Below are 15809 nucleotides of genomic sequence, written 5' to 3' on the forward strand. Positions count from 1 at the left end.
GCATGTGTACTATAAAATAGACAAGTGTGCCCTCAACCCCTTTAGTGGGTTGTCTTACCTGTCTTCCAAGAACGAGACATGGAAGAGACAGAAAATGATAAATGTTGCCCCTTGCAACACTTGGGATCTTTTTCGTTTCCTTTCTTTCCTGTCCTCTATCTTTTCTATCTGATTCCTGTTTCCGGCGGTGTCTCCCTAGACACCCGTCTTAATAAACCCTGTCTGTTGCGAGGACGTTAAACACACAAACAAACAAAAGAAACTTTCAATTTCTGCTCAATATAATACAAAACAGGTACAACGAGAGTACATATGGTATCGTATCGTTCTTCTGCATTTCTTAAGGAAGTCAATATCGTTGCTTTTCTTCATTACTCTTAAACAAAAACCTGTAGTTATCTATCAGTAATTTGTTTCCCTTCCTTGTATACTGTTATTATACTGCTATATTTGATTTGGTCAGGATTATTAGTTTTTGTGTTCGATAATGCTATTTAAGATATCTCCAGTGATTTGCATTATTTTCATATTTCCTTTGATGTTCTAATTACACCACTTAATCAACAGCCTCAAATCTGAAGGCAGTTCCTTAACATTTCATATTTTTATAATTCCAATTAATAATTAGAAAAAAATAAAGTAGTATTAACAATAAATTGTTCTTAAATTTAGATTGTCTGTAGCTCCGGGTACTTATGCTGTTTGCGATTTTGTCAGCTGCAGTATAATTGACCGGTGGCTATTTGGTCATTGTTCTTGTTAAGGAATGTTAAATATAAGCAGACAAAACAACTACCGCAGTGTTAACCAATTGAATTCCTGAAATCGATAAAAAAAAACATGTACCCATTGGCACTGCAGAGACACCAAAATAGCAGTAAGATGGCTGACAACAAACCAGCAGGTGCATTTCCTGAACATTGATTGCTATAGAGTTATCAAGTGTACTCTATACAAAAACAATTTTTATTTTAAGAATCGAAATTGTATCTTTAATGATGGGGTTTCTTTGCTGAAAAGTGTATTCTTTATTTCAATACGAGCAAATGCTGCTCTTCGTCGCTATTTTCACACCATTATAACACGCGGCATAATGGGCTTAGAAGGCGTTAAACCTGGTACAATCATACCTTGAAGCTTTAACAGCCACACCTGATTATGTTGTCATTTGCAGTGATATAATATCTATTGTAGCAGTGCGGTTCTCTGCCGTTGCAGCACTATCAAATTTTAATATCTATCTTCTGAAAAATCACTATATATCTGTTACAAACTACTCCAACGTGTAGCTAAATAGCTTGTCTGATATAGTGCTTACTCGAGCTCGTTGGGTAGAGGACCATTCGGAACAGCTCGCCCCGATTACAGTACCTTTTCACTCGGAACTTCTCGGCCGATACGGTCATCTACGTTGGAAGGAACTGGAATCGGGGCGAGGTGTTCCGAATGAGTACCTTTTATGACTGAAGTAAGTCGGCCGAGGTGTTCCGACTGGACAAGCTTGCGATGACATGTTCAGCACTGAGCAGACGGTCGTGAGTCAGCTTGTCTAATCTCGGTCCACCCAGGTGTACACGTCTGTGTATTTTCCGGAGCAACTACATAGTACTATGCATTCAGGACTTTTATCTCCTGACATATTGACCCCTGTCCTCATCCATCAGCTGGCAGGTACACACAAGATTGGAACTGTGTTAAGTGCCCATACGAATTGTCCAATAGTGCTACTACATTTACAATATAGTATACTTTCAATGCAGGTGGTTTTATTTACAATTATTTATTGAAGAAACCACAATTAATAACATATTGAATCTTTATATTTTCTCTCTACTTACTGAAAATCTGTTAGTTTCCCAGTCTCAAATCTCTGTTTGAAACAGTAAACACTTTTACTCTTCAAAGTTGACCTTTGTCTTTATCCTTTTCGTTTGCCAGTGGCGGATCCAGAGGGGGTTTTTGGGCTTCAGGAAACCCCCCCACCCCGAGAATTTTCTTTAAAAATCATGTATTTTCACCATATCCCTCAATTTTTCCCCACATGGAACCCCCCCCCCCAGGAAATTTGGAAACCCCCCCAGATAGGTATCTGGATCCGCCACTGTTTGCTTGATGTTATTTCATTTAACGTGTGTTATGTGCTATTTATTTGCCCTTATGAACTCTTTTTTGTTGACGGGTCGTTAAAAATCCAATAATGATATTCAGTTTTCTAGCGCCTGGCTTGACAATACATCCCATTCGGGCTTAGTGATGAACGTTCGCTCGAGTGGAGTAGTCGAAACATACCGAAGTCCTTAAAAATGGTAGTTACCATAACCAGCTTTATCATCAGCAGTTCAGCTTAGCACAACAACTGGTTTACCCGTTGTCAGTATAATGTGACTGGATGAAATACCGTGCTGGGTGCATTCGGCATAGGATTTCAGTGACGTAGCACTCTGGTGTCGTCATCAGATCCGTGCTATCGCATGGAGGCAAATGCATCAAAATAACCTGACTCAAGCACACATACACAAAAGCATGAATACATTACTCACAGGGTGGCACGTCCTTAAATACTTTGTTATTAAAACGACGTTTAACACAATAGCACCAAACCAAATCTAACTATTTACCTGCAGCATGTATTCAGGCCCCGCACACTAATTAAAACACGCAGAAATGTTCATAGAATTAATCGCTAAACTAATTCCCTTCATATTTCAAGATTTTAATTGTAATCGGTATTGAGTTTGTTTATCGAGTTGGGCAATTATTATCGGCATCATACACATTGAGTTTTAATATAGTTGTACTGTGTATGTTTGATTACATAGTTTTAGGTACACTTTGAGCTGATCCTTTCCCCAATCGTCTCTCTATTAAAAGAAGGTTTTGTTTGTTTGTTTGTTTGTTTGGTAATTAACGTCATATGAAGACAAGTACCTGAGTAGTCACCGCCGAAAAGAAAGAGTAAAACAGCGAGAAAGAAGAAAGATGTAAAATGAAGGAATGTTTTGCACAAATTCGAATCGTTTTGTCATGTCTTAATTACGCACTTCTTAAACTAGTTTACAGCACTAATGGCAGAATGTAGAAGAACATCAAACACCGAATGTTTGTTTGGTAATATAATTTAAGGTGTGACTACGTATACTGTTCTGAAACCAAACATTAACCGCCAAACTTCCCGGTCACCACGCGCCCTACCCGGCAACGGAGAATTGTTGCATGAATATAATGGGGATAATAACAATTAGTGTAAAGTGTATAGTACGCATGCGAGTGTTATGATGAGAGATCAAACAGGACAACATCTAATAATGTTATGTATGTTAACAAAGCAAGTAACAACTGGTGTTTTACATTAATTTTGTTCGAATATTTATCTTAAGAGTGTCATACAAAATAGTTATATAGAATGTATCAGCCATTACTTGTGAAAATGACATCTGTCGCGAGAGAAACCGCATTATGTAATAATTTTATTTGGCATATTTACCGCCATATCCCTTTGTGCCACTAGAGATGTATTGCCACTTAACTGAAAAATATGTTTGCTCAATATTTTATATTTTATTATAATCGGATTATACATGTAGTACAAAGCACTCGTAAAACCTTGAACAAATTGTTAAGGTACAGTCAATACTCATGTTAAAATTCAACCTTGATCACTGAAGTGTGTGTAGTGTCAATGGGACTTCAAATACACATACATCATACACAAGAAGGGCAGACGTCTAGACACGAAAGAGCTGATTGGACAGATTAATGGATTCATGACTCATAGTATGTACAATGAAGTAAATTAAATTCTCTACCTCAACAAATTTATGACCTTTTGTATTAATGTGTTTTTTTTTTATATCGGATACGTACCCGTGAATTCCCAATACTCAACAAGAAAATAAAACAAATGGCAGATTGCGAAATACTTGCCCAGTTAAATCCTACGGCTTTGAATTTGATAGGTCTACATCCCTAATTTGAAATCCTTCATACGTCATAGGGCGTGGAGAAATTTTCAGGTTTGTTATAACAGTTTCTTAACTTAAATACTTTTGAGTTTTATTATTTAAAGAATATAGCATGACCCTCAAGTTCGACAGTAAACTGTAGCAGGTGAAACAAATTCGGACCGGGACTCGAACCCGGAGCTACCATAAAAATATGGTTAGTCTTCCTTGAGAAATTTGACTTTTAAATTCTCTAAGTACGTAAACTCAATTAAAGATTATTTTCATATCATTAAAGTAGACCTAGTTCTAACCCTTCAGAAATTGAGAACAGTTGACGGCTTAAATTAAGTAAAAACGACTAGCAGCCGGAATGACGGAAGGCTAATCTAGACTGTACAATAAATGTTCTTTGCAGAGTATCACAACAGCAAGAAAGCGTCACCTGTGCGATATCGGGAGAACAATTGTCGGAGATATAGAGTTCAATGCAGCAAATAATATAATTCTTTAGGTTAAGGTTCCGGAATTCAGGAAATGAAACTCCGAAATAAATAACGAAATAACGCCAAAAGGAGGGAGAAAAGACGCCATTTTATCTCTTCGCTTTGGCGTTATTTTCACTTCGGTTTGGCGTTATTTCGTTATTTCGCTTTGGCGCTTTGGCGTTATTTCGTCTTTTCGCTTTGGCGCTTTGGCGTTATTTCGTTATTTCGTTATTTCGCTTGGCGCTATTTCGCGGGCGACAAAGCGAAAAGACGAAATGTCATATATCAGCCACCATAGTTAACGCAAAAATATGGATAGGAAAAGTCACAGGTATAATGAAACTTTTCAATGTAATTTTGATGAGATATGAATTATATAAAATAGCATAATCATTTTTACTTTATCCTGATCAGAGACACACCAAACCAAACGTGCATGCACCTCGGTCGGTGACCCAAACTCTGTTGACGTGTGTGAAAAATCTTGTTTAAGTGTAAGAAACTGTTTTGGGTTTTGCGTCCTCGCAACTGCTAATGTAGTATAATATATTTGAACAAACGGTGAGCACATCGTCTATATACTGTTACATTGTATCTACGAGTACACGTGTACGTACATGGTTTAATGTCCTAACAACAGCTCGAGTCATTTTTGAACGTGCATCCATGTGTGCTATGTATGTACATGTATGCATGTGTGTACGTGCGCTTGAGGCAGGGTATGTTAGTGTATTAACCTCCTTGTGATAACGCGGATCTGATGCAAACTTGACAATATTGTGAACAATCTCCTTTATCTAGTGAAATTTTCTAATTTTCTACTTCTGCATTGTAATTAAATCAGGAGACGTTTTTGAAGGCCACCGCATTAAATAATTCATCCAAGTCTTCCTTCACAATTCCATAAGTTCGCATAGAGGTGAGTATGTCTGAGGTTAGCTGTTATCTTTAAACAACCAATGTTGACTTTATCTGGATTATTATATAAGTAATCAAAAGCTGGTTTTGATTAGACTGGCTATCTTTACCTATATCGAAATTAAGGAATTAAACATTTACCTAAAATAGTGAACAATTATACAATGTTCACTCAGTGAACTTACCGAGACATTAGGGATTAATGATAGTTATATTGAATAAGCCGTAACGTTACGGTTTGGAAATGAGGTGACCATTTCTGTCATTCCGTAGATAAATATCACCATGTGAAGCTGCACAAAATGAGATATGTAATCTCAAAGTTTTAGTAATTGTCGACACCCTTACTTTTTTCTTCATAAAATATATATAAGACACATTGCTACAACAACAGGTAGTTCATATCTTCAACCTCTGTATAATGAGTAAAATGAGTCTCATTTTTAAACAATGCAACCAGTCTCCCCTGAAAACCGTTCAGTTGGATAAAGCAAGTATATGCTAACACCTAGCCTGCATCGGTTACACAAGAATTGAATCTGAATATGAAACTATAGGCAGTTTTCTAATATATCTTTAAGTACATGTTCTTTTAATAACGGATAAAAGTGTGTTGTATTTCATGTGATAATTTTCTGTTGAATTAAAAATACAACTATACATTCTTTAATTTTTCAAAAAGTATCATATGAAAGAAAACCTGTAGTAGAACATTTGATGTTATCAATGACAATAAGGACAATGTTAAATCAATATCCATGATCAATGAGCTCGCCGACGGCCGCCATGCTCATCACATGTACAAACAGGAACACAAAAATCAAGGTTTTCTTTGTTAACATTTACTACGAATAAGGCTTTTTGATTGGTCAACACTCAACCACATGACGTAATATCAACTTAACCTTTTATGACACAACTTGGCACGATAAGCGATTTGCATGCTGTTTGATAAAGGAGCTCTCAATATAAGGAGGACACGAAGTTTACCTGACTTTATAGTACTGCTGTACAGAAGGTTAGCAGACGGGCAACAATGGCGGTTCTCAATGGAAAATGGAAACTTGCAAGCGTCGACAATTTTGCTCCCTATCTTGATGCCATAGGTCTGTATTGATCTCTTATTCAGGGAATCTGAGGAAAATAATATTTGTTATGCTACTGGTTGATCATGAGAGCCCCATTTAGGCCCTGAGGATCAGATTTCAGTATATCACTGGAGTGTTCAAAATGTATAATATCTCCAAAACAAAACTTGGGATTTGTTAACCAGGAAAGGCATCTCACAGAAATATTACAATTATGTGGACAGGAAAAACGATTTCTCCTATGTAAAATGGTAATTTATAATGTTTAACCTTCAAATATTTGTCAAGTTCTTGTTGTTATTTATATATGCTAAATTAATTCTGTTAATGTTTGCTCTATCAATCACCAACAAGATTATTTTGAAATTGAATATTGCGTTTTTATATTTTCATATAAAAACGAAACGGTCGAATTCAATGTATAGACATTTGAGACAATGTACACACAGTGGTACAGTTTCCCTCGAAAGCATAAATTCATTAATTATTCATGTGTGTGATATTATAACAGAAATAAAAGCAATTATATCTAACAGCAATACAACTGTATCGACCTTTCGTATGAGATTTATGAAAACGAGACTTACATTTTTTTAAAGCGAGCTTTATGTGTGGCTTGTCGAGTTTCAATAATCTCATATGAAACAAAAGCAAATGCGATTATATGCGTCCGAACAACATTTCTCCGGCTCACTTCATATCTAGAACATTGACTTTTTGCATCAAAGGCTTTCCTTTTTGTGACGTCACAATGAACATTTTTTGTCAGTTATACCATGTAGTCATGACGTTTCAAATGAACAATTGGAACCTTCCAGCCAGACTAGGTGTTTTCAAATGCGTGTTCTAAGCATGATTTTAAAAGAGAAATGGATGCTGTGACGCTGGAATGATGAATACGTACTTTTGTATACAATGATAACATGACAGATTTCTTACGTTTACAACAAAAATATTTTTATATGATTGTACATCATCAAGGTGCATCAGGAGAAGATAAACAGAGGGGATTACAAGGATTATCTGCTGACCACAACATAGTACAGGAAATCACAATTGACGGCACTTCTGTCACCATCAAAACCACAACGCCACTCGGAAGTACCGAGAGCAAGGCAACCATTGGGCAGGAGGCGGACCAGAAATCAATGGACGGACGGGATTTAAAGGTACGATCATATTACATCTTGGTACATTGTCATAATGGTGTAATTGACTGTACTGGTGTTCTACCCTTTACAGTTATATGCGAGTTATCAATAGTGTTGATGAGTTAATTTAAATCAATGAGCTTGCAATTTTGGAATTAGTATGGTTTATTATAGATTTAAATTCTGAAGTCGTCTTAAATGTTACTGTTTGCTCTCCGGGTTTGACGTGAAATATATTGGGCCTGTTATGATGATTACCGTCACCACATGTGGGGAGTTGACTTGAAACATGACAGTGCAACATGCAATGATGTAACAGAAGACATTAAAACGAACACCACATGTGGTTATTTGACGGGGGTCATAACAGGTGTCGCATGTGGTGATGAGACGGGGGATATTATGACAGGTGTGACATGCGGTTTGGGGATAATATATGTGGTGTTCATTTTTGACTGAAATAATAAATATGGGCCCATTATGTGTTGTTTTTACAGTTGACATAAAACAAATATGGTGAAGAAAAGTCTTGTCCTTACCGAGCAGTTAGTTGTATTCCACTTTTTATGGTTCAAGATGTCTCTCCTGATGTTTTGGCCTCTTTTCCATCCCACAAGTTGGCTCCTTGTATCGACTTTTAGTGTGAATATTGTCGCTGGTTCTTGATGTCATACATTTTAATTGCGTAACATTTGTAATTTAAATCTTATACATAATATCATGTATTGGTATCGGCTGAACACTACCCCTTTACGTTGAGTGAAGTAAGGCATCTGTATCCGACAGCATGATTATTGAATAAATGATGAACCCCTGGCAGAACCGGTGTTTTCTATCTGTAATATCATGTTGGGGACATTGAAGAGGAATCAACTGACCTTCTGCCTCAATTAAATATAAATACTGTACAATAATTATCAAACAAGTTACGTCAGTTTATATGTATCACTCTTGTTGGCCCGATTGCAAATACGAAAATGGAAGGAAACCGGATTGCCTCTATTACAACAATTTGATTAGCTATTTTTTCTCTGATCTATTTTTTCTTTATGTAATGCATTAATGAGCCTAAAGTCACAATACTATCACCGGTTCGGGAGTGACGCTATTGCTACGAAGTAAAGCAAAAATAGTCCGTTAATACTTCAAAGTGGCTCTTGATTTGCTCCACCGTCTGTGGATATTGTTACCTTGTGCGCTTTGCTGTCAGGAGTACGTAAATCAGTCAGCTGTCAACAGCTAACTTGTATTACATAACGTGTTACTCGGTAGTGAAGACTCCATTACAACGTCGTCAGTTAAGTAGTTAATAGTACATAGGTTGACGGATGTCGTGTGTCCTACATATAAAATACCTACCATTCAGTAGAGCTTGATTTACTATCCTCTACACTAGGTGTTTTGTGCTGACTCTGCATTCACCTGCTCTCCTTTGTGGCGCGTTTTATTTATTACACTGTTATCACAGTGTTTTACAGAGGTAAAACAAAACAAAGCAGCAATTCACTCTAGTTATACCCGTGTTGGGATTCCTTATTTTCTAGCAATGCATGGATCATATACAATCCCCANCTTTTTTTTTTTTTTTTTTTTTTTTTTTTTTTTTTTTTTTTTGCAGTCGTTCCATTTCGCTTGTGTTTCATTAGCCCTTGCTATTAAATGTTTGTTGCGATTTTGACTACGTTGGGTTTGTGTATTGTCTTTGCCTTATTTTAGATTATTTTGGTGTTAGTAATGCAGAAATGTCCTAACTATAGAATAATCAGATGATTCAGAACGATTTCTGAATATCTATATGTAACTGTAGCAATAGTACGTGGCGGGTTTTAACAGGGTATTCTTGACCAATAGCACAAGATTGATACTCCAGATAAAGAAAACCAGCCTAATGTGGGGGTATAGTATGTCGCGATATTGTGAGTAGTGACTATTTAACAGCAGTGTACCTGTCCTGTATCACTGGATTAGTTTAACGGCCAACACACCTAGCTGATAGTGTTATCAGTTGTACCTCCGCTTTATCATCGGTGATACGACGATAAATGCTGGTGTAGAAAATCTTGCTACCCCAGGTACAGCATTGACGTGGGAGTGTCGGATACATTCGCACTCCCCGTTGGCGTATTAATCATTATAAGGTGTATTGTATCAAATTATGGAGGCACTGTGTTGTATCCTTGAGCAAGATACTTTACGCCGCTTAAGTTCGTGGCTGGGCAGTGCTAGAACTGTTGAATGCTAGCTGTGAGCGCCGAAATGGCAGTACCGGCTGTATGCTGCCCATGGAGTTTAGAAATATATTGGCTGGTTGCAAAGGCTCTATAACCACGGATAATATTTTGTGACGCTTTGAGACGACCTAAGAACTACACTGTAGGTTGTGATAAAGCGGTATATAAGAACCTCGAATTATTATTATTATTATTTTATTTTTACGCAATAAATATGATTAATTTGATATTTTACTTCTGGCGACCTTTCAAGATACGATGTTAAAGAAAAGTTGGCAACACACATCGGGTTTCGGCCCTAATTGCATAAAATAACGTAGACAATATCAATCCCTGAGCATGATAAATTGAGACATTAATGATGCATTTTGATTGGTTTTTCGCCCCTGCTTCTCAGAAACAAGAGGTACTTACGTCGGTATATCCTTCTATTCATCAGCCGTTTGTCTGTATGACACTCCTGAAATGGTTCTTTTTAAATCAAAGTTGATTTGCGCTTGCATAAAGGCAAGTCCAATGGTTTAAATGATGCCTGCATATTTACACATGAATAAAGAGGCTGCTCAATTCTGATTTGTAAATCGGTTTCCTTTTCGTAACTCTCTTAAAAATAATTTTAATTACATACGCCATGCACAAACGCAATGCCAAATATTTACATCACCAAAGGGATCAGCACTTTTACTTTTCACCTAAAGATCATGTGACCTTGACACACGGACCGATCGTGCGTATAATAAGCGTACCTGACATCAAAACATAGTTCTGCAATATCCGTTTGTCAAGAGGTTTTTTATGTGAATCTCATCTCTTCCATCAGACATCTTTTTAACATAGTTTATATTTGTGCATGCAGATTTCAAGTTTGTTTCATTTATTTTCTTTTGTCGTTTTTAGTTATATATCTAGATATCTGGTATGCTATGACTAAGCTATTGCTGGGCTGTTAAGCTATTAACCAGCAAACACATATCCGATTTTAATGGGTGAACTGGGTTCCATGTTGTAACTGTATCTTAAAATTTCTTTGTGCTATGTGTTAATCCTTAATAATCAATCAGTATGTACAAACATGTTGTTAAGTCTTTGGCTACGTACGTCTTCATCAAACCTCGACAATAGTTCTGTTAGGTCAGTCATAACATAAACTTCAGCCATACAATGTCCTGCGAGCAGGGGGAAACAAACACGAATTCGCCTACGAGTTCTACTTACCAATCACCATAGCGGTATGTTAGATTGCATTCAGTTTAGTCTTTGAACTTGATCCCTATGTAGGTTTCATTACTGCTTGTGTGTATGAGCCGAGTTATGTTGTGTCCATGCAGAATAGGGTTTTTCCTGTCCTGCTTTTGGGACATAAGAGAAACCAACATTGACCTGCTGTCAAAGTTGCAACACATTTGATTTCTGTCTTTGTTTTCTTTCCCATTTACTACGTCACTTTGGAAGTGTCAAGGCATTATGACCATAGCAGTTGCGATGACGTTAAGCTGTTGACTGTTATGTTTTTACGTTTCATAAAAGTTTATGCACATTTTAGGTCATCTGAGCTTTAGCTCAAGTGACCTATTGGTATCGGTCTTTGTCCGTCGTCGTCCGTCGTGCGTCGTTCGTTAACATTTTACATTTTCAACTTAAGCTGAAATACTGTCGAAGGGATTTCATTGATACTTCATTTGAATGTTACTGACATCTCCCTGACCAAGTGTTGTTATTTTCGGGTCGATTAGAAATCCAATATGTCCGTCATGGCCGCCATTTTGAAAAACTTGTTCAAACTTAGAGTCCAATTCTACTGAGCCGATTTACCTGAAACTTAGTAGAAATTATCAACTCATTGTCCGGACAAAGTATTGTTACTTTTCGGGTCGATCAGAAATCAAATATGCGCGCCGAGGCAGCCTTTTTTAAAAAAAAAAAAAAAAAAAAAAAAAAAAAAAAAAAAAAAAAAACAACTTAATGTCATGTTTTACTGGGCCGCCACGGTCGCCATTTTGAAAACTTTCAAACTTTAAAATCACGTTCTGATAGGTTGATTCAACTGAAACTCGGACTAGGAATGATCAACTCATGATCCTGACAGTTTTAACTTAACGTTATTCTTTAATTATTTTTTACTCAAATTGGTATCTCCACATCATACTTCAGCAAAACAAAAATAATTTCTGTAGGGCCGATTTTTTTTTGTTGGAATATGTAATATAACTGTAATAATGCTTTAAAATCAGAAAATGACTCATATTTTGAGTCAATGTCTTTATACAATACGTTTCATTAGTGTCGTGCAATATAGCAATTAACAATCTCAAGCTTAAAAGCTTTTTTCCTTTGATCATTGGCAGGTGACGTATACTATCGACGGGAACAGTCTGGTGGAGAGTCAGACCGGAGCTTACACGTCCACCAACACTAGATCAGTGTCCGGATCAGAGATGATCATGGTGTGTTAACGTCTTACAGATTAACAGAAACATTTGTCACTCTATATACACTGGTTTCTTTGTAGATTTATGACACATATTAACGATTGCACCTATATGAAAATGAACTGCAGTCGTATAATAGTCAATATTCTGGCAAGTGAAATCACTATCACACAGAAACTGCTATACAAAATGTAAATCTTGTTGATATTATAAAAGTTACACAGAACTAAATTTTAATATTCAGGTTGATTATAGTTTTCATTTAAATACTGGTCAATGTATACCGTTAGTTTGTTTTGGAATTAATCAGGAGGAAAATTTGAAAGCAGTTCGACATGAACATAGATGAAACTTTTATATAAGCACTCACTTAAAATGTGCGTTTTCAGTTCTCTTTAAATAGGTAGAGAATGGGGATCGCATCCAGTTAATGTTCAGCCCTACTTATTTGTCTTAAGCGTTGCCCAAACGCACCGAACCAATAACATTCGTTCATAACAAAGACCGGTCACGAATCACCATATCAGACCTGAAATCGCCAATATTATAGTTTCTATATTAGGAACACACGAGAAAAACAAAGCATTCGTAGTATCCAATATATCTATTTTCGATAACTGCTTTAGGTTTCATCATTCTCAGTCAACGTTTTCGTTGCCATCTAGATTTTTGGAGCAATGTTCGATTTCTTTGTGCAAATGGACCTTTTGATCATTCACATAGGTGTGCCTTGTATATCATTAATCGGTCTCTATCTTTACAAGCAGACGACGCTTACCCTCCAGTATTATCAATGTTCCACGTTTAAATAATTGTTTTTTTTATGATTCCGAAGTTTACATCACAATGTCTGTAGTTACCTTCATGACATGTGAGAAGCAAATGTCAAAAATTAGTATAGTTCTGTCAAATAGAACACGTTTGGATGTTGCTATATTACCAGATTAGTTCAGGTCGGTTGTATAGTTTCATTGTGTAGTTGTGTACAATAAGAAAGAATCTGTCAAACGGATACCAACGTGCCTTTAGTTCTGCAATAACATCAGTTTTATTTATTGTCTTTCAGACGATGACGTCAGGAGGCGTGACAACTACCCGGAAGTACAACAAGCAGTGATATACAAACTTTTCGTAGAGTTGAATTTTGTGACAACTACCCGGAAGTACAACAAGCAGTGATAAACATACTTTACGTAGAGTTGAATTTTGTGACAACTACCCGGAAGTACAACAAGCAGCGATAAACGTACTTTACGTAGAGTTGAATTTTGTCTGTAGAAACAACATCTCTAACCTGCCGGAACGTTTGATTCCCGAGTCAACACACACAAACTTACACGACTAGTTGTAACATTTATATTATAGGGTGTTTTTTCTCTCGAATCGAACGCTTCCATTCTTATTACCTAAAATATTCTAACATTCTATCGTTAGTTTCATCAGTATTCAAATTATAAATAAAATGTTTCTCTAGAACATACGGCAATATATTTTACTGTAATAATAATAACACATCAAAGAGCTATTCCCTGAAGATCTACTTACCTACCATGGCGGTGTGCTAGTACGGCGAATGTATGTTACTCTGCTAAATTACTGTAAATGACGTATATTTGGTGTGTCACATATTTTCGTGGTATGTCGAGTTAAGAATCGAACGTAGATTCAAATTCACAGGAATATATTTATCGTATGCATACATTTAAAAGAGTAATTTGTGTGTGATAATTTAGTAAATTTAAAAAACATTCGCGATACATAAACTACAGATGTAGTTCAGAAATGCATAATTATTTTCCTTTAACCAGACTCGTATAGTTAACATTCATTCCTATTTTTTATTGTTTGTGTGTTTATTTACTCGTGTGCTTGAAACATGCTTCGCGTAACAATGCATTTGGTGTTAGAAAAACGGTAACGATGAACAGCTACTTGGAACAAAGTGACATTGAAATGAGGTCTAAAACTATTACATGAAACATTGAACTGATGCTTTAAGCGTCGTGAGTCCGTGTGGTGTACAGTTGCACAGGAAACCTATAAACATGAACGCTATTTAAAACAAAAAGCAATAAACAAATTTAGAGTTTACATGATCTTTTCTTATATTTTCTGCATTGAGATAGGACGAAGGAAAATGCCGCTTTTATCAACCCGTTTTAGACTACATGTGGTTACACTTTTCATATATCAAAAAACTGAACTGAGATCCTATACAGTTTTGACAAAGCTCCTGATAAAATGACGGTGTTATTTGGCGAAAATTTTCGAATCTCAAACGTGAAAACTTTTAGAAATTCTCATCACTATAATAATCTTTCGTGTTTTATGCTTTTTCGTTGTTTTACTTCAAATTAATGAAATGAGATTTGAAGGTAGAATAATCACAAACTTGAGTGGTTTGCATGGATACAATCATCCAGAGCACTCCACAAGAACAACATCCGCTACGTGCCCTGATGTTGAGCGCTTAATGAATGTCCTACTTTTATTCTACACGAGCGTGAGACAAATTTGGCTACAATTCAATTAAGACTTTATTTTTAATGACAACAAGTTTACAATGTTTTGATTTGCAGACGAGTTTTATAGATTTAATTGAACGGAAGCTCATCAGCTATTTGCAGGATCACATGACATATCAATTAAACAAATATTTAACAGAATAAGCAATGAATATGTACGTACCAATAAAACAAAATCTGAGCCATTTTCAACTTTCAAGCAATTTTGTTTTTTGCATTGCTGTCGTCGGGAAGCTTGCGCGTTTCCAGGAACCTGAGAGCTGTGCTGTAGAGATAAAGTCTATAGAGAAAAGGACCAGACAGAGAGCAATTAATCCGTTCTTTTTATACCAGGGATTGTCTTTTGTGTCATTGGGGCACATTAATAATATATATGATGGCACTAGCGTAACGCGCCCAATTACGACAGTAACAATCCTTTTGTCCAATCTTTCTTTTGCTTGTATTTCTATTCTCTATCTTTATTATTCTTATCGTCTGCTATGGGATCAATTTATTTTTGGCGTCTTAGTCTGACCTTAGCTGTTTCGAGGACGTTTAATTCCAAGTCAAGCTATCGAAAGAGCACTTTTGGCTTTTTTGCAGAACGTTCGCTGATGTGCTGAAGGTCATACCAAGGTCTTTAAAAGTGGTGTTTTTTATTCTCTGCTAAACGCGCAGCGTTGAGGGTTTACCAGGTGTCAATGTAACCTGACTTAGAACACGGTGCTTAGTGTCTGCATTCTAGAATTGTTGTCATCAGATCTAATCTATTCCGTCTTTGCGTATTGCATAGTTATCTTCTCTTGATAACAGGTATTGATTGTTACGTCATTTGTTTGTGAGAGTAACGTCATCAATTTTTGAGAAAACGACGTAATTTTCTCACACAAACCAATGACGTAACAATCAATACCTGTTCTCAAGAGAAGATAAGTCTGCAATACGCAAAAACGGAATAGCAAGGAGGCAAATACATAAACATATGGTCTCTGGCACACATGCATACATTATAAACATGGAGTCCTAACCTGAATGAAATACTCTGTATAGAGAATG

The 15809-nt window shown here is 36.4% G+C and overlaps 1 protein-coding gene across 1 annotated transcript; it reads left to right on the forward strand.

Moving 5' to 3' along the window:
• Positions 1-6274: 6274 nt before the first annotated feature.
• On the forward strand, positions 6275-14337 carry LOC110455584 (fatty acid-binding protein, muscle-like). The gene is made up of 4 exons (XM_021505776.1): positions 6275-6453; positions 7417-7604; positions 12163-12261; positions 13313-14337. The coding sequence occupies exons 1-4, from the start codon at positions 6384-6386 to the stop codon at positions 13361-13363; spliced, it is 408 nt and encodes a 135-aa protein (XP_021361451.1). The 5' UTR covers positions 6275-6383; the 3' UTR covers positions 13364-14337.
• The last annotated feature ends 1472 nt before the right edge of the window (positions 14338-15809 follow it).

Source organism: Mizuhopecten yessoensis, unplaced genomic scaffold (genome assembly GCF_002113885.1).
Source record: "Mizuhopecten yessoensis strain PY_sf001 unplaced genomic scaffold, ASM211388v2 scaffold8299, whole genome shotgun sequence".
Lineage (NCBI taxonomy): Eukaryota > Metazoa > Mollusca > Bivalvia > Pectinida > Pectinidae > Mizuhopecten > Mizuhopecten yessoensis.